Source organism: Lampetra fluviatilis, chromosome 7 (assembly GCF_964198595.1).
Source record: "Lampetra fluviatilis chromosome 7, kcLamFluv1.1, whole genome shotgun sequence".
NCBI lineage: Eukaryota > Metazoa > Chordata > Hyperoartia > Petromyzontiformes > Petromyzontidae > Lampetra > Lampetra fluviatilis.
In genome coordinates, this window is record NC_136281.1 from 12,869,324 (window position 1) to 12,889,436 (window position 20,113).

The following is a 20,113-nucleotide window of genomic DNA, read 5'->3' on the forward strand; positions in this document are numbered from 1 at the left end:
GGCTACGGGAGCGACACGAGGAGATCAGCAGCGAGGCTGCTAGAGGCTACGGGAGCGACACGAGGAGACCAGCAGCGAGGCTGCTAGAGGCTACGGGAGCGACACGAGGAGACCAGCAGCGAGGCTGCTAGAGGCTACGGGAGCGACACGAGGAGACCAGCAGCGAGGCTGCTAGAGGCTACGGGAGCGACACGAGGAGACCAGCAGCGAGGCTGCTAGAGGCTACGGGAGCGACACGAGGAGACCAGCAGCGAGGCTGCTAGAGGCTACGGGAGCGACACGAGGAGACCAGCAGCGAGGCTGCTAGAGGCTACCGGAGCGACACGAGGGGATCAGCAGCGAGGCTGCTAGAGGCTACGGGAGCGACAGCAGCGTCGGCGCCGAGCGGAGGGTCTCAGAGGGAGAGAGCCGTGTGGGAGAAGTAGACGAACCCGAATAAAGGACACCAAGCCAGATACCGTGGTCGAGTCTTTCATTACAGTTATAACAACACTACTACAACATCACAGTGCAGCGTCACATTAAATACGCACTACAATGACAATAGTTTAAAGCCATTTGAAGCATGTTTTATTTTAAAAATGGAAATGTTTTTTTTTTGGGGGGGGGGGGGGGGCATAGCTTTGTGACGTCATATTTGAGGGTGGGTCTGACTTTTTGTGACGCCGTGTGACGAGGGGGGGTAAAAAATCGTCCAAAATCGCGTGACGTCATTTATGGACGGCCCATATGGTGGTCACACAGGCGATGTGAAATGGCACTGTTGTCAGGGCAAGGCGGAGGAGTTGTGGTTTTAATCATAGCAAATGTTTTTTCTGGTCCTTCGAGATGTAAGAAAACAAATGGCTTTACAAAAAATGCACAGTAGCACGGTTTTCGTGGAGGATTTGTATACGTATGAATGTTGATAAAGTAAGATGAAGTAAAGCATCAGTATATTGCTATGTTTTCCCCCTCTCTAAATATCGTAGCTCTATTGAGATGCACACATCTCATTCTAAATGAGGCAGTGCATCATGCTGAATACATTATACTGGTAGGAACCTCCTGGTTACACCAGCCCACAGGGGATTATTGTGTCCGTCCGTCGTGCATTCAAAAATGGGAGGGGTGGGGCTGGGTGGAGAGGGGAGGGTGGAGAGGGGCTGGGTGGGGAGGGTGGGGAGGGGCTGGTCACCCCGTGGTGCCCTTATAAAACTCAACCTTTAACCTACTCACGCCGGCTTGTGCCGGCCCTCACAGTCGGGCATATTTGCGGAATACACCACGCCGCTGTTGACCCTGGCCATTGACCGAGCAACCCAACGTTCCTACCAGCTCCCTCCGCAGGAATGTGTTGGTGCAGGAAGACTAGAATATCCACCGCACTTCTAATTGAGGGGCCTCAATTAGAAGTGCGGTGGGTATTTTAGTCTAAGAAAATCTTAGGCCTAAATATACACCGCTTAACAAAGAAAATTGCCACATTTTGTGAAGTGTTCTGTTGAAACTGTATAAATGAAAATATTTCCACACTCAAATAAGCAATGCTGCTTATTTCCTCACCTACGATTAGCACGGTTCGCTACGTACAGTGTAAAGGAAGTTCAAAATCATACATACATTTCGGCTGTCGCCCGTGAGGCCGAAGTGCAAATCCTACTTGGTCACGGCAGAGACGAGTGTTTCCACAAGTTCATCACTGTGGACGTCTCAAAAAGTGGCGGAATGGGCACACTCAACCGCTGACTGAGATATGAAGTGGCCACCTTCTGCAAGCCTGGCTACAGTGCCACCCGGCATGCTCATTATCGTCAAATGCTTTGACTTGTCGTTGAGGAGGCGTGAATGAGTTCTCAGACGTGGGAGCCTAGGACCTGGAGGTGAGCTTTGTGGACCTCCAGCTCACCCCACACCCCATTCTAACTCGGCGCTCTGCCACGATACGCACCGCCAGTTTTCTCAGGGCGGCTGTCACTTACCGGCCGTGTTAGCTGCGGGCTCGAGTCATTATTCTGTTGGCGAGAAGTCAATGTGGTGCCCAGCGGTAAACGATCGCTATAATTGCTACACGCTGGGCTACCCTCCCCTCTCCCCCCTCCGTGCTTTGCTGTTACACCTCTGTGTCCCTTGTTCCCGGAAAGTAAACATACCGTCAGTGATGATGATTGTTTAAAATAATGTAGGTGAAAAGTAAACAGTTCAATTTATTTATGATGGCACTACTCGTATTGATACGACGTGTCAATAGTAGAACACTTTGATTGTTGACACCTCCAATTGAGTGGATGCGATAGGGTGGTTCCAAAGGAAAGTGGAGGTGATGTGACCGATGATGTAAATGATAATAAAACTGAGGATGTGTGGAGGGTAATAATTGTCACGATACGGCTGATGGTGAACAAGGGTACCGTTATGGATTACGGTAATGTGGCACATCGGTGTTCATGGCGAGGGTGCAGGTGATGACAATTGAGATAATGGTGGGATTGGAAATGTTGAAGTAGTTGGAAGGCGGAATGAGTGGATAGTTTAATGAGGGATAGGTGAGGGGACGATCGCAAGTGGATGAGGTGCAGGGTACGGAGGAGTGCCGAGTGGGAAGTGTAAAGGCCGGAAAGGCGATTTGGTGGGATTGGGTCGAGGTGTAAATCAGGAGGAGTGTGAGGGGCACAAAAGGAGGAAGCTGGGGGATGACCAGAAGCAGAGGTCGAGAGAGCAGCGTGATAACGCAGGGCGCCGGGCATCTGGGAGAAATTATTCTCGTGGAGAGTTAAAGGAGAGGGAAGACCGGTTATCGAGCTGTCGGGCAATCCGTGGCAATAAAGAAGTGCTGTACTCAAATCGAATCTGTAAACGTTGGGAAAATCCCCATCATAACAGAATGTGAGTGCAGGCTGGAAAATCCACACATTTCAAACAACACGCAGACACGTGTGTAAAAAAAACGAAAGGCCTCAACGTATATGCAAAAACTATCGGCAGTTCCTGAAGAAGTGCATTCTGGTCCTCTTGTCTTAGATCATCAACAACATAGATTTAAGCAAATGCGACCTACTGACAGGCAGCAGTGATACGTAACTAAACAACCATTGACCGGTGGTCGTTTTCTAGCCCTGTATCACTGCTGCCCATTCGTCAATCACATTTGCTCGCATTTGATTAGAGAGAGAGAGACGGTGTCTATGGCAATTGTGGAGTCCTGTTTGTCTGAACGCGGTCCATCGTGCTGACAAGAAGAAGGCCCTCGACGTGCAGCACCGATGTATTTTCCGCCGCTGTAGTCAAGATGTAGGGGTGTCAGGGGAAGGATTTTCACCAATAGGAGGGTTAGTGGGACGGGTGATCGAGGAGATATAAGGGGAGAACGGGCGGGAAGAAGGAGCCTTTGGCGGGAACGATATTGGGAAGGCTGGGGACAGGTTTGGATGGGAGAAAAGGATTAAAAGACGAAACCCCTGCAATCTTGTGTCGGCTCTCCTTTACAAATCTAAAGAGCTTCTTCACCTCAGGGCAAAGCCTCATGGATGCCCATAATAGACCGCCATTGTTTTTTTTTGCTGAAGTCAGCGGAACCTTGGCAAAATATTCCATTTTACAGCTAAGCAACACAAGCAGATAAAATACATAAAATATCATAAAAAATTTCCCATATATTTCTGCAGTCCTTTTGTTACTTGAAATTTAAGGGTTTGTACATTTTATGTTAGAGCACTGAATTGCACATTTAAATCATTGCAGTGCAAATTCAGATCAATCAAATTCTCATACTCATGCCAAGAACATCTCCCCTGGCTGTTGGTGCTGTGAAATTGCATCATTCTTTTTTCTGCTTGGGACATCTCACGAAGTCACATGTCCTTTTCTTGCTGTTGGCTCAAGAGGCAACAAATTACATGTACGAATTTTTATTTTTTAGCTCATTTTGCTTTGTAATTTTTTCAAATGAATTACGTCTGCATTTCTATCTTGAAACTATCTGCAGCTCAAGTGAGCATTGTAGGAATTGTATTGATTTATTGCCAATATGTTGCTGTGCCAAAGAAAACGACTCGTGCGAGTGTGTGTGTTCCAGTACTGACTACAACACAGTACGATCCAAGCCACCTCGGTGTAATTCCTGGCCATGCATGCAATTTGCCAATTTGTGGTCCTGGTCTTGGCCACTCCACTAAGTGCTATATCGGCCTAAAATGACTGCTTTATGTGGTGTGAATAATATCAGCATTAGGAATACCAAGGTGGCTGGGTATCCATGGCACTAGCCTTACCACTCTGCGGTTGGCTGGCCTTAATAGGTACTTGCCCAATGGGACTTGCCTCTAAAGTATAGAAGGCTGAATAGGTAAAATATATAAATATTTTTAAAAAATTCCCTTCATTTTCTGGCAACTTTGCTATTAGCTTCCTATAAAGTATGCAATCTGAATTTATATTATTAGTGTCGTTTTGGCCGTGTCAGGGCGCAGGTGTAACGCATTTGCCGTTTGGTGGAAAGGTTGACAGTTAGAATTAAAAAAAAACACCCTAATTATTACTGTGGGTGTATTAAGGGTGAAAATACATTCCCTCTGCTGCACAGTGGAATTATACGTAAAAATGATTGCGTATTACTTCGAAAACCTGGTAGGAACCTGAAAAATTTGTCATGAGACTCTGTGAGGCTTCCCGCCTGAGTAAAAAGTGCCACGATATATTTTTGTTTGAAATGTCATTACGTGATATGTCCATTTGTAACTCTTGTAGATCACAGTGCCATCACCCTTTTAACAACTCTCAGAACTAGAACTCTCCGTCAAATTAAAAGATAAATCTAATTTAATATGATGGGGGGTGGGTGGGTGGTTTACAGAGCAGTTGGTGATGTGGTTGAGACCATTAACTCACTATACAGTGATCCCTCGTTTATCGCGGTTAATGGAAACCGGAACCCCTCGCGATAGGTGAAAATCCGCGAAGTAGGATTGGCCCCCTAGGAATTTCCGTATATGTGTGTGTGGGTACCAGAATGTTTAAAATATGTATATTTATACTTTATATATATATTTTACTTAAATCTATTTAATTACAAAACCTTAATATTATACATTCTCTCTCTCTCTCATACGATACGTATTATGGTGTTCTACACTCACCAATGACAGTAGTATCTTGAGACTTGACTCCAGTAATGACGACGACGACGATGATAATGACGATGACAATGACGGCGATGACAGACCTGTGCAGTTCGATGAATGTGATGATGAATGATGATGATACTGCACAGGTATAATGAGGCCTTTATATCAGTTCGAAAAATCCGCGATGCACTGAGGCCGCGAAACTTGAACCGCGAAGTGGCGAAGGTTTACTGTACTTGAGAACCTCAATTAATCACAGGTGGCTCTCTGCTGGATTCGAACCCACGATCTCAGCAGTGATCTCAGTGCTCTGACGTCTGTGTGCCACCCAGCCATCTAAAGATACTTGTTTTGTTTTATTATGTTTTATTTTTATTATTTTATTACTTCCCTTCTACGTGACTTTACCGAAAGAACCAAGAAGATACTTGTTTTCGTTTTTGCACCTGGTACATCTCAGCACGTTTGCCTGCCTGTCTCCGCAATTTGCGCACACACTCAAATAAACTTGGGAAGTAGTGTGCACATCTTTCTGCGTGCGTGTGTGCCTCTGTCTTTGTGTGTGCAAACGCTCTTGCAGGTTCTGGATGTGCTGTGCTCACTCTGCGAGTGTAACGGCGTGGCAGTCAGGGCCAACCAAAACCTTATCTGTGACAACCTGCTGCCTGGACGTGACCTCCTGTTACAGACCCGACTTGTGAACAACGTTACCAGGTGGATTGAGAGGCACACTTGCACTCACACACACCAGGGACACCTTGGTGATGAATATTACACGTGTTTCATATTGCACGATTATTAGAATCCACACATGCTGTTAATGTAATCCTAAACCCATGGTGTTGCTTCGTGTTTATCAGCTCAAAATTCATGGAATTGGGGGTGGAAGAATGGCACAGTTGTTAGCGTACTGCGCGATAAACCCAAAAACCAGAGTTAAAATTATGGCCACAGCTACCGTTGATGGTGAGTGATCCTGAACTCATCTTAGGCTTTCATCTTCTTGGTTCTTTCGGTAAAGTCACGTAGAAGGGAAATAATAAAATAATAAAAATAAAACATTATAAAATAATTCTCACGACGTTTCGGCCACAACGCAAGCAGCCGTCCTCAGGTGAAGAACAGGTCTGTCGGAAAGACAGCGTCTGAATAACAGCGTCTGAATCAGCAGACCTGTTCTTCACCTGAGGACGGCTGCTTGCGTTGTGGCCGAAACGTCGTGAGAATTATTTTATTATGTTTTATTTTTATTATTTTATTATTTCCCTTCTACGTGACTTTACCGAAAGAACCAAGAAGATGAATCCCTGCAGTCACGAAAGCTTTAAATCGAAATTCATCTTAGGCTCTTCCTTCACCAATCCACTCTGACCAGCATGGTGGAGTATGGCCAAACAAACCACCATGACTGACACGGAATGAGGGAACCCTTCGTCCAGCTGTGGATTGACAAAGGGCAGTATATCGCACCTCGGAAATTCCTTATGTGTGCAAATGAAAAACCTCATCACCTTCATTATAATAGAAGAGCATATTTAGCAAGCTCATTTTCCGTGCAATGACCCTTGTGCAGGGCCTATTGAGGGCGTCGAGGCTGACTGATTTTAAATTTGTGATATCGCTTTACAGCCTTGAAAACACTGAGAAGTGAAACATTTACATATTGTACCTTAGCAGCGCTCCCACCATGTATTCTCAGCAGCTCTTCCGCGATATTTCTCACCTGATGACGATTGCTTGTGTTGCGATCGAAACGTCGTGGTATTGTTATTATTTGTATTACTTAATTTTTTTTTATTTGACCTATCTACGTGGCTTTACCGAAAGATTCAAAGAATATGACATATTGTTTGAACGTATGTTGAACTTCTTTAGCACCGTAGGTAGCCAACCGTGCTAATCAGAGGTGTGGAAATTACACGTACAATTTTCATTTGTTTACATACATTCAAAAGCATTAATAAGCAAACAACAGTAAAATGTTGGTTCCTGAACAGATTGAAAATGCATTACATGTATACATAGATATGTATAAAGTGGCCTGTACAGAACTGAGATCGCCTTTCAGATCAGATGAAAAAATATTCATTCATAATTAACATCAACATGTGTGCGAAACGAACGCTGTGTTTGGTTTCTAAGGGCTTTGGATGCATGGGGCGGACCTGCACTCACGGCATTGTCCCAGAGGATGGCCACATCCCAGGACTATTGCAACTTATCTAATTAATTACAAGATTCCCCCGCAGTGTTCCCAGTCGACTCCTGGAGGTCTCTGGAGCAAATCTGCACGTGCAGATGTATTATCCCACCACCCACAGAGCATGCGACTTAGCGTCAATTTTTTTTTTCTTCAGAAAAACAAAAAAAAAGAATAAGTTTAATTACCAAAAAGAATATGCTTCATTATAATGAGCTGTTTCAGAATGTGGAAAGTTCTGCATACCCATCATTTAAATGTTCCCTTATATAAGTGTGTCATCTCGAAACACAAGTTGATGCACGCTTAATGTATAGCCCCCTGAGCGAGATCACTAAAGATAAGCAACTGCCACATACATCGCTAAAGCGTAAATCATCATCATCATTATCAGCCATCACCTATTCACTGCTGGAGGAAAGCTTCCCGAAGCCATCTGCCACCTTTAGGTTCATGCTCTGCAACAAACGCAACGAGTTCCTGCACGCGAGCAGAATTCCATCGCCCCATACATGTGGTGGACATCGTCTTGGGTGCGTTCCACCCTTTGGCTCTCTCAGTTTGTCCATTTGAAGCGTGGAAACACTGACTTGCGAAATGTCCATTGAACGTCTTCAAAGCTGTATAAAAGCTTGCAAGATTTGAGACACTGATATTAATCAACTTGAGCCAGTGTCTCAAACCCTCCTTGGGCGCACAGCATTGTGGGATGATCATCAAATGATCGCCTCCCATTTAAGGGGTGCCTGCACCGAAGGTTTCCTGGAATTACTGATGATCCTTTTAAATTTCAAACAATGCACAGAAGCGTGTACAGAAAGCATTTGGCCCTTGTTCATTATGCAAAAACAAGAAAATAATCAGAAGCTCCTGAACAACTCCATTGTGGTCGTCTTGAGTGATTTTTATGCATTTTTCTGCGTGGTCTTTGAAACGTACGGTTTTCCAGCCTGATCTTTTTTTGTGGTGGTGGCTTTTCTCATTATTTTACAGATTTTGATTGATGATGCTTTTGTACAGATGTACAGATCACATTATGTCACTATTGCCCACCCATGATACATAACTCCGTGAGTAATCTCCAAAATCAAAGTAAAAGGCAGATTATTGTGATGCACTCGACTTAATGGTTGCAGTCCTGTGTAAACGTTTGCAATAAAGCAAACGACAGCTCCTTGTAAACAAGCAGTGTGAGGCTTAATGAGCCCGCCCTGAATAATGGCTTTCACACAGAAAATAAGATATATACGTGCACATGCTCACCAGGTTCTCTCTAACTCTCACGTGGCTGGTTAAAGATCAACACTATTCAATGGGGCTTGAGCATTTAAATATGGAAACGTTTAGAATGTACGTTTAGATGTATCAACAGAGCTCAGTTTCTGCCTCAAATAACCATTGGCAAGAGGTCACATCGCCTGATGAAGCTGGTTGTAATCACCAGCGAAACGTTGCCCTCAAATTATAAATGTTGTGGGTTTACTTTCCAACTAGGTGGCACGTTTTGTTTACATGACAAACCTTGCTAATTGGCTGTGTTGGGTGGTGGTGGATTAACGACACATTTATATTTACGCGATCTAAGCCAACAATGGTTTTATTATGCATAATATTGCTCGAAAAAGCCTACGTGTTAAACGGGTTGTGTTAATCCTCATTGTTGGTTCTGAACCAGTGGTGTGGTTAATTCCACATTTCCATGGCAGGCACCAGATATACTGCTGTATAGGTGCGATAAGTCAAATAAAACCAACGTGTTTGCCTGCTGAAATTAATTTTGGGCAGTCTTCATACTTCACCACGCTAGTTAGTATGGGAGGGTGAAGGTCGGGATTTGTGAGGATAGAGGTACAATACAACAGTGAATTTTGTTATACTGTCCCCTGCTGCCCACTGCATATTCCTGTTTGCCTCTACATCTCCGTGTGTCTCCCAGTCTCCGTTTGTCTCTTTGTATCACCGTGTCTCTCTCTGCCTCTCTGTTTGTCTCTTTGCATCTCACTTTGCATCTTTCATTTATATTGTATCATATCTATTCTACATACGTACGTACAAACAACGCACAAACAGATGGAGGGACAGACAAACAGACGTACAGCCGGGCACATCTAATGAATCAACGCTCGCCACCTCGATTGGAAAGCGTCAACAAAATAAGCTTCAATGACAACCATCTCTTGTCGTTCGCTCTGCCCTCTCTCTTCTCTCCCTCCTCCGCAGCATGCGGCCCAACATTTACCTGGGGGTGAGCGAGGGCTCGGCTCAGTACCGCAAGTGGTACTACGAGCTGATAGTGGACAGCGTGGAGCCCTACGTGACGGCGGCGCCCACACACCTGCGCGTCGGCTGGGCCAACGGGGAGGGTTACGCCCCGTACCCGGGCGGCGGAGAGGGTTGGGGCGGCAACGGCGTCGGGGACGACCTCTACTCCTACGGCTTCGACGGCCTGCACCTGTGGTCAGGTGGGTTGGGGAGGCTCGTGGCGAGTGAGCGCACGCGCGCACACGCGCGCACGCGTCAATCACAAGAGTTAGACGCCCATTGGAGACGCTGTGCGTGTGAGTGATCAAGTGAGTACTGGGGGGGGGGTGGGGTGGCGGAGGCTGTACTCGTTTCTCTTGGTCGCTGTAAACCAGTGGAGAATAAATTTCGATTTAAATTTCGATTTAAAGCTTTCGTGACTGCAGGGATTCATCTTCTTGGTTCTTTTCGGTAAAGTCACGTAGAAGGGAAATAATAAAATAATAAAAATATAACATAAAATAATTCTAGATTTTAAGCTTTCGTGACTGCAAGGAATTTTATTTTCATTAATTTTGATGTTTTACCTACGTGACTTTACCGAAAAAACCTAAGAATATAATAAAATAATTGGAGAATATTTCTCATGACTGTTGACTCCCCACGAAGTGGTTCGGTACTTATTTTATTGGCCGTGGAGTAATGATGGGTTCGGTCAATTCTCAACCAGGATTTGAACTTTTGTGACCTTTCAATAGTGAATGGAGCTCACTGTAAAGATAGTTGCTGAACAATTACGGGATAATATGACCCGTGTATCCTGCTCAGGTTGTTGAGGCAAGTACTATGAAGTCTGAAGCGGCGCACTAGTGGGTTGTATGGCAGGCACCGCTCCCGACCGCCTTTGTCTCCCCATTGCCGATGTTTACTCAGTGCACCAGGTACTCATATAAGGCTGAGTCGACGTAGGGGAGGCCCACAACCGGTCCAGATATTTGTCACCGATGTTGGCCGTGAGCGGGAATCGAATTCCTGTATAAGCACACACACATGCATACATTGTGGAGTGTGCTCCTTGATGGAACATTGCTCGCTTGTTTTTGCACTCCTACCATGTTTTTGTGTTGTTGTTGTTCTAACTTTCTTACCCGCCCCGACTGGACATCTGTGAAAAAGAGCTTCATAGCTCAATCAGATTCCTCCAGTCTCAATAATGATTCAGATTTTTTTCCCTCTCTGGGGTCTTTCACCGGCTGCTGTCACCGTCTCTCACCCCCACCCCCTCCGCGCCGCGATGTGGCGGAACAGGGCGCATCGCACGCGCGGTCGGCTCGCCCAACCGGCACGTCCTGAGCGCGGACGACGTGGTGAGCTGCCTTCTGGACCTCAACATTCCCAGCATCTCCTTCCGCATCAACGGGCAGCCCGTACAGGGCATGTTCGAGAATTTCAACACGGACGGCCTCTTCTTTCCCGTGGTCAGCTTCTCCGCGGGTGTCAGGTGGGTGCACCGAGGGAGCTGCTCTTGACTTCGTCTGGCAGCTCGCCACAACTCTTGTACATCATCATCATCGTTTTAGAAAGGATCTCTCTGCCAACCGCGCGCACTGAAATAAACTTGAAGACTAGCATCGCTTCTTCGCATTGAAGAGACGCTTTTATGAAAAAAAAAATTTTGGTTAAGCCGTGGGCAGTGTTTTTATTTGCGACAGTGTTATCATTTGAATTGTGGCGAAGTCGAACCAAATGCAAATCGATTTCCCTTTCGTGAAAGCGCTCGAGGGGAATAGACGCGCACGCTCAAGAAACGTACATGAATGCACGAAAGCTAATAAATGGACATATTGGCGGTACACCGGTGCAGCATAACACACCGGTCCTCATAATACAATCTAAAATAAAAAATGTAACTAACATTCCTCTTTCGACTGCTTCGACATCACGAGAACTGATTTTGACGCACCCCACAAGATTTTCTGACTGGGCTTGCGAATCGCGGGAATTTTTTTTTTTTTACAAAATTAGCTTTTTTATGTTGCCAATACGTTCAAATACAAATTGCAGGAGATGCACAGGCAGTGGTGGGAAACCTGCAGCCCGCCGGACACATGCGTCCCGTGGTATTTCCAGGGTGATGCTTAGTGCACAAGGAGAGTTTCAAGCCTGTGGCCCACTCGAGGAGAAGGAGGGCCGCTCACGTGGCCCACCGACTAGTCTGGGTTGCCCATCGCTGTGCAAAGATGTGCAAAGGTGTGCACGTAGACCTAAGGCATGTGGATATAGAGAGAGAGAAGGAGGCTTTGGCGAGACAAGTCAACCGAAAGAGGCAAAGTAGAGATTCGAAGAGGGAGCACGAGACAAACGAGGGGATACGAAATGTGAGAGTGGTCCCTTGAAAAATGAAATGGGAGAGAGAAAAGGCAAGGAATTAAGGCAAGCAATCTGTAACCTGGAGTAAGAGAACCATGTTCATTTTCACTTGTCTCCTTTGTGGTTCAACACTTGTTGGTTGATGAAATGACCCCTCCGTGATTGAATTGTATCTCCTCTCGGCCTGTGCTTTCCCTCACGGTTTCCACAACCATTTCACAGCCCAGTTTCCCCCTCACCGTGCTCATTTGATGACGGCTGCCAATTCCCATCGTGCATTATAGAACAGGTTGCCCTACCACGTTTCGAAGCAAGTTCCATACTGCCTCCTAAGCTCTTATGAAGTGTACGGGCTCTTGTTTTTTTAGAGGGGCGAGCGGGAGCCAGGCTCCCGGCCAAGTTCGTTATGATGGCGCAACGCAGCCAGCAGTAGTTTGGCAGCACGATATCAATGTTTAGTTGCCGGCCATGGCGGTGTACCGTCTGTAGTCAGCACTCTAGAGGCAGGGTTAAAGGATCGCACAGAGATCATCATCGTCATGTTTGCGTGAGAGACTCCCAAATTGCTGTAGACATGATTGCACATGATAATTGTTTTTTTACCCTTCTATCTGGCAACAAAACTGACACCTTTTTACAAGGAGTCATGTTTGCATAGACCGCAATACCTGCAGTCATAATACAAACAAAAGACATAACTCTGATAATGTGCACTGTCCTTGAAGTTGATTGGTCCACACCCGAGACAGCTTTCCTTAGAGCCTAGTCTCACATGGTGTTGGACCAGACTAGGCTCTAAGGAAAGCTGTCTCGGGTGTGGACCAATCAACTTCAAGGACAGTGCACATTATCAGAGTTATTTCTTTTGTTTGTATTATGACTGCAGGTATTGCGGTCTATGCAAACATGACTCCTTGTAAAAAGGTGTCAGTTAAGTTAGCAGATAGAAGGGTAAAAAACCAATTATCATATTTTTACTGGCAAATGAGGTTCCCATAATGATTGCACATGTTACATGCAGTGGCCTGAAATTGTGTTTTTATTTTCTCTCTGAGTTACATCTTTCACATGCAAAGAGACTCGCTGAGAAATTGGATACATATCCCATGAAGGGACCTCCTGAAAAAAAATACTTTGAATAGTTTGAACAGTTTATTTAGCTCAATTGAGGCTTAAGTAATGATGTTTGCCACGTGCACAGTGTTACTTCATTGTGAGTTTATTGTGTTTTGGTTTATAGTTGCACATTTTATTTCATGCGTGAAGAACGTTAAACCAATTATCAGCATTAGTTTCGGTGTTGTTTGTAGTGATAGTAGTCTCAAAGATCCTGCATAATGTATTTTTCTAGAATACCACAGCAATTTGTGAACTAGAACATTTGTCAGCCTTGAATGGAACTGAGGTGTGACCGTAACCGTCGAGTATTCATTATAAATGGTTCTTGCTGATTTCTCTGCATCTTTCCAACTTGTTTTGCAGAAATGTCAATGCAAAAAACCAAAACGAGGTGAAATAGTTTAACAGAAAACCCTGCCCAGTGCCTCGGCGACTTTTACTGCAGCATTTGGCAGCTTCTGTGTCTCAGTGGGATGCCCTTGGGTTATAAATAATTAGTGAGCGTCTGTCGACTGTCTAACTTACAAATCAATAAAGAGCTAATAACCTATATTTTTTTGTTATTTCGTAATTGGCATTAGCCCCAGATTATACATGAAATGGGGAATGCGTATGCTTGCGAGACCCATGAAAGGTGTTTTTTATGTAAGATAATGAATTCAAAAAGGTATATTTATTTGATAACACATTCCTATTAACATCCTCTCTGCCCAACACGAAGACTCCAGGGTCCCAATGCAATACCCACTGTGGCCGTGAAAGTGCACTTAATCAATTCCCTTATTTAGAACCGTAGAGACGCCCCCCTTCAGATGAGCCATACCTTTTGCAGAAGTGGAAGACATTCTTATCAATATTCCTGCAATTTAATTGCAAGTCATTTTTTTCATTTATGGATTTTGGCCACAGCAGTGGCACTCAATGTCCTTTTGTGAATGGCATTGCAACGTTCTTGCCATTCACCTTTTGGCAACATGCTGTATGGAAATAGTGGGCATATTTATTGTATAGAGAGAGTCCCAGGCAAAGGAAAAACCCTTGAGCCTTGATTGGACTTGCAATCAAGGGAATGGTGTTAACAGCACAGGTGGCTTGGGAACATGCATGCAGACAGCATGCTGCTGTAAAACCGTGAGAGTGGTGGGCTCCCAACTGTCAACTCCTGCACAATGCCTCCGTATAAATATAAGCCTGGCAGAAATGTTAAAGGCTGCCCTAAAATATTTTACATATTTTTTTAGTTGTTAAATAGTAATAACACTTTCAAATATGTGTGTACAATGGATACATTTAACACGTGAATGCACCAACTGTCCAGCAGTGCTGCGCAGTACATAATCTGGAGGAGAGCAGTATTACATTTGCTGCCCCCCTGTTAGAAGCTGCAAAGGCGTTACGTAATAGGAGTGGTTATTATATTGCAATGTGTGAGCTTGTTACTACGGTTTATAAATATGTTATTTTTAGTTGATAAAAAAAAAAATTTTGATAACAAAACTGTAACCAATAAAGTATTCATACTGCAGTTTAGATTTGTTAGTCCATTTGAAAAGCACCCTCGAGATATATATATATACATTTAAACTCTACGATTTATTTGCAAATACAGAGCACAACAGAGGCGTCGATTGATTTCTTGAATGACTCACGGAGCAATCGCATCCTGCCGTGCACGCGGGCCGCGGTGTTTGACCCCGCGCAGTGTGCGGTTCCTGCTGGGGGGCCGTCACGGCGAGTTCAAGTTCCTCCCTCCCGCGGGTTACGCCCCCTGCTTTGAGGCGCTGCTGCCCAAGGACCGCATGCGCGTGGAGCACGTGAAGGTGTACAAGCACGACCACGACGGCACGCGCGACCTGCTGGGGCCCACCGTGTCGCTCAAGCAGTCCGCCTTCACGCCCGTGCCCGTCGACACCAGCCAGGTGATGCACGCCGCACGATAAAATTAACTATTGCTGAAACTTTACCTTTTTTTACTTTACCAGCTGAGTCCCACTTGAGCTGATGTGGCTCTTTTTCAGAAGCGGCCTGGCTGCAAATGGTAGCTCGACGAAGGGGCTGATCACGTGGAAATTTATAGCGGTCAAATACTTCAAATGCGTGTTTGTAAATGTGGAGGGAAAATCCGGAGGGCCCGGATAAAAATCCACATTTTGTTGTCCTTCCCCTCAGCTCCGATTAGCATGGTTGGCTACGTACAGTGCGAAAGAAGTTCAACATGCATACTTACATACAAACATGCAAATTCCAAATATACAGGCATCGGGGTCGGGATCGAACACGCAACCTTTTGTATACCAGGTGAGGTAGTAAACATATTGCCACCACTGCACGTTATTACCAATTTGTGTTATTGGCCAATTACTTTCTTAGGATGCTCACCACGATGGTAATGGTGCAGTGCTGCAATTTCTTGCTCACATCACTGCTAGTGGAAGGTCTTCCAGAATGAGAATCTATATTTATACTGGAGGAATCCATTACAGCGAGCTTTAGAGAGCCCTGCTAGAAAGTAGCTTTGGAAAGGGTTAATGGCCTATTCCTCTTTGTTCAACACATTACAGCCTAAAATGCTTTTTGTTTAGGAGCCTTCAAATATGGCATCTGAACTCTGCGATGTTTTACTTAAAAAAAAGCGGTGTTCCCTTTTAACTTTGGAGGCTTGCTGACAAGACGCTACTGCACGTACATATATGCACACTATGCTCGCAGATGCAATGACAAAAATGCGCGAATAAACATTTGCAGTGACACCGATGCCTTTGTCGAAGTAATCAGATAAATGATCTCATTTCAACAAATGGCACCCAAAACCCCATCCGTGTTGTGGTACGATTATATTTGTTATGCCACTAAGTAGTTTATTACTTAACAAGATGAGTGGCAATTACATTCTCATCGCTGTCAAAGGCTTTGGCAGATGGCGTTAACCTCTTGCATCTAGTTTTGTCCACACGCCCCACAGCTCGTGACCAATGCTACGTACACCATTGCCAACCAAAAGCAGCTTTCCCTGCTTGTGAAGTTGCATACGTTCAGACAACACAAACATGCACACAATGCTCACTTTAAGTGATGCACGTGCACTACATTGCCAGTGATGTTTTGAAAACAATCCATATATAATACACAAACGTTGGATGGTAGTAAAACAGATTTTCACATGTACTCTCTTCTACAATATTTTTGTCAGATCAACACACAGACGTGCACATTTCAGAACTATTGGCATAAAATTAGAGCTCGCTGCTCACTATCTTTCCAGCAATTCCACAAAGCAGGATGGAGCTTTGTCACTTTACGTTCTAAATTCCATGACCAGGTTTTTGAATTGTTTTCTGGGTTGTACCGAAAATCGTTTAATTCCCCTCGCATTATCCAGCCGGGTGATGCTGGTGGAAGAGCGTTTCACTCACAGTCGCTGGGTTGTGAACACTGTAGAGTCATCCCTCTGGGAATAAGAAAAATGAGCACCATTTGGTGGAAATTCAACGAAGGTTTGTCCTCTGCAGAGGCTTGTCACTGCCATAAGAATGTGGAATTTTCACTTGCTGGCTCAGCAGGGCTGCCACTGGACACGATGCTTCCCTACGAATAGAGGCACTCTGGATTTATAAATGAGCAGACAATATGTCGCCTTCATGCATCTGTCTCTCCACATAAAAAAGCTGCACAGCCTTCTGTGAGTGCATAATCTCAGCAGCATTGAAATGATGACAATCAAACCCTGGTCCGATTTCGACTCGCAGCGTCTCATCAGCAGCCAGGCCTGCCCGAATCAGTGCTGGAAAATTACCGATCTTACAGACGAGGACATTCTCTTCACGATAATGGGTGTCAGTTCAACGCAGTGATGCTTTTGACTTTGAATGATATTGCTGCAGATTGCGCTGCTGCCTCATCTTGAGCGCGTTCGGAACAAGCTGGCCGAGAACATCCACGAGCTGTGGGCCATGAACAAGATCGAGATGGGCTGGACGTACGGCACGGTAAGAGCAATGGCCACTTCCAGCCGCCAGCTCTCATCAGCCCAGCTCCTCCGTCCATGTTTGCAAGCCCAGCCCCCTTTCATTTAAATAAACAGCCCCATGTATTCACGAGCCAGTGTCTCCTTGATGTGTAATTTTGGAGACAATTGGTAAGATTTAAATCTTGGACCGTGGATAATGGTTTTGAGGTGAGAAATCGTTGAGCTTGAAAATGTTTAAGAAATCATGCGTGACAACAAGCGCCGTGTATTCAGATTTCGCAGTGTGTTGGTATGCACACAAGCGTTCATTATTACCTTAATTTTCACGTCCCACTCAGCACTGCTTGTCTGCTCATGAAATATTATGATAATTTTAGCAGTGTGCCGGTGTACTCTAAAATATTGACTGGGTGTACCATTATGGATGGGATGGACAACTTAAAAAAAATCATCCTACCTCTGGCAAAATTGTACAAACCGAATTCCGCGTCCCTAAAAATTACCGTAATCCATATCTGCCCAAAAGCCTTTGATGCCAGGTCCCTTAGCCGCAGCAGACACCCACTTTTCTTATCAGTGTGTGTGTTTTACAAATACTTTATTTGCCAACTGGGCTCGTGTTCGTTTCCACGTTTGGGGGGTTGAGGAGATACACAAACCTGCACCCGCGTGCGGTCAATAAACGCCGCAGTGGTTGCACTGTGCCAATCTTGTCTTGGTGAGAGGGCTAGGTGGCAGTCGCGCGGGCGGGGGGCGGTTAAGGCACGCAGGACAAGAGGGTGCACATGTCTCACGAGTCACTCGCTCACCATTCCGCCTGTCCGTTGTGAATGTGGACAACCAGCCAATGTGTGAAAGAAATAGGTTTTAAGTATACAGGAGATCTCACTGGCAAATTGCTATTCTGGCTGTCGAGTGATGAGACGTTGTAATTACCGGCGAAACGTCGTGCTCGAATTTTACTCGAATTGTAAATGCTGTGGGTTTACTCTCCAACATATTGTTGTGCTGAAGTAGTAACTAGTTGGCACGTTTTGTTTATGTGACAAACCTTATTAATTGCCTGTGTCGGGTGGTGGTGGTGGGTTTAACGACACATATTCTTTGGGTGTTTCCATAAAGTCACGTAGAACACATTTTTTAGTTCTACGTGACTTTATCGAAAGACCCAAAGAATATGAACTCCTGCAGTCACGAAAGCTTCAAGTCGAGATTTAACGACACGTTTATATTTACGCGATCTGACCCAAAAAAAAACCTCCTATGGCAATTGCAAATGTATGCGGTGTCGATTTTTTTATTTTAAGTGCTGAGTGTAGCTCTCTTTAGAATTGTATTTGCGTGATCGTGACTCTTGTGCTGGCTTGGAGATTAAGTTTGCGATAGTGGTCGGTCGGTATTTGAAGGTTGCTTGCTTGGTCTAATTTTCTATTTATGTGGTGCCTGTTGAATTGGAAGAGAACACAATCAGAGCTGATAATTCAACCTTAACTCATCCTTCCCCAGTTGGTGATTTTAATCACCCTCGCTGCAACAACACTCGGTTTATTTCCAGCAACAAGAGATTTAAATTGGTATGAATAAAGTAGATAAGGTATAAACTAACCTCAATGAGCAATGCCACCTTTCAGCCTTTAGCTATAGTTTTATTGAATCCTTAATGATTAAAAGTTATTTTAACATGTTTTATTTTTGGACCATATCTGTGTATCTGCCCATTTCACTGCTACAAATCAGCATGTTGTTCTAATTTTTTGTTTAAACTCGCCTAACCTCGCAAGATATTTAACCCTTTCAGAGTCATATACTGTACATGTACAATGGCGGTCTCGTATGCATGCTGCTGATGTTGTTGCATTTGTTATTTAGTTGGCCTCGCGAAGCGCGATACTAATCTCCGATAAAAGTCGAAATGGCTTGGCAGTGGACGGTTATCTGTCATCTGGTGTTCATCTAGGTCCGTGATGATAACAAGAGGCAGCATCCATGTCTGGTCGACTTCCACAAACTCCCTGAGCAGGAACGCAACTACAATCTACAGATGTCCAGTGAAACTCTCAAGTAAGTAAGCTCCACCAACAGCGGAGCACATGGCCTGTATCTCAGTCCGACATGCTATACTCTCCTTTCGTTATCTTTTGGGTTAATGTGATAACCTCTCCCAGAGTATTGCTCCATTTCCAGTGCCTCTTGCAGAAACGGTTGGTGCATTCCTGTGGTAATCTAGGACTTTAGGTCGAGCGGTTGGTGGGACATGGAGATTTTCCTACGTGTGTAATGCTCCCTCTCTACTGGGCTACGAGGTGGCCAGATGGAATGTGACAGGTGAAGCAAATGGGTTAATGACCCCAACGTTATGGGTGTTGTCTCATCAAATGTGTTGATTTTCTCCGGGTACTCTGATTATACTGGACATGCAACATGGTTGTTAAGGACATGGCCTGACGTTGGAATCCTCATGAGAAAAAAAAGTCATGAGACTTTGTGAGGCTTTCTTCGAGTCTTACAATATGTCAACATCAGTGTGGATGTGTGCTTTCAGCAATGTTGAGAGGCTCGAATTCCACGTGGTTAATTCTGATTATTGAATGAAGTTGAACACTGTGTGTTTGTGACGCAGTCTACTAGATTCCAAATGTGAAAAATATAACAATCAAAATTAGTATGTTTTTGGTAAATCTTATAAGTCAATATATATAAGATGGCTTAGCAGAGTATGAGTAGTATATGCATAATAAATAGTTAAACAAACACGTGTTTGTGGGTTTCATTAAATTCTCCAAAATGAAATGATATTTAATCCGTCCACCAAAACGCCTGACTGGACCACCGGTATCAATCACAGAGTCATCAGCATGGAGTGGCCTCTTAAGTGACTGGTGGTGTCATGCTCCTCGTGTTGTAGCCTTGAAACGAGAGAGGTCTGAGTATGATTACACAATGTTTTCCCTTTTCACGTATCTATTATTGTCCAGAGTCGTGATCCACTTCAAAGTACACCAGGCAACACACGTGTGTCTCTTGATTAATGCCGTTTTAGAAGCCCCATTGGTCGATTCACTTTTTTTACACCCGATGTTGAATGAAAACTCACCAAGTGATAAAAACGAGCCC

The 20,113-nt window shown here is 44.7% G+C and overlaps 1 protein-coding gene across 10 annotated transcripts in view; it reads left to right on the plus strand.

Annotated features, from left to right (window-relative positions):
• LOC144933589 (ryanodine receptor 2-like) overlaps positions 1-20,113 on the plus strand; it is a 318,383-nt gene that overhangs the window by 127,848 nt on the left and 170,422 nt on the right. For all 10 annotated transcript variants that reach the window (XM_078858546.1, XM_078858550.1, XM_078858549.1 and 7 more), the window contains exons 19-24: positions 5,683-5,816; positions 9,523-9,764; positions 10,852-11,044; positions 14,735-14,951; positions 16,914-17,018; positions 18,957-19,060. In XM_078858546.1, coding sequence (XP_078714672.1) covers positions 5,683-5,816; positions 9,523-9,764; positions 10,852-11,044; positions 14,735-14,951; positions 16,914-17,018; positions 18,957-19,060 — 995 coding nt within the window. The remainder of the gene's footprint in view (positions 1-5,682; positions 5,817-9,522; positions 9,765-10,851; positions 11,045-14,734; positions 14,952-16,913; positions 17,019-18,956; positions 19,061-20,113) is intronic.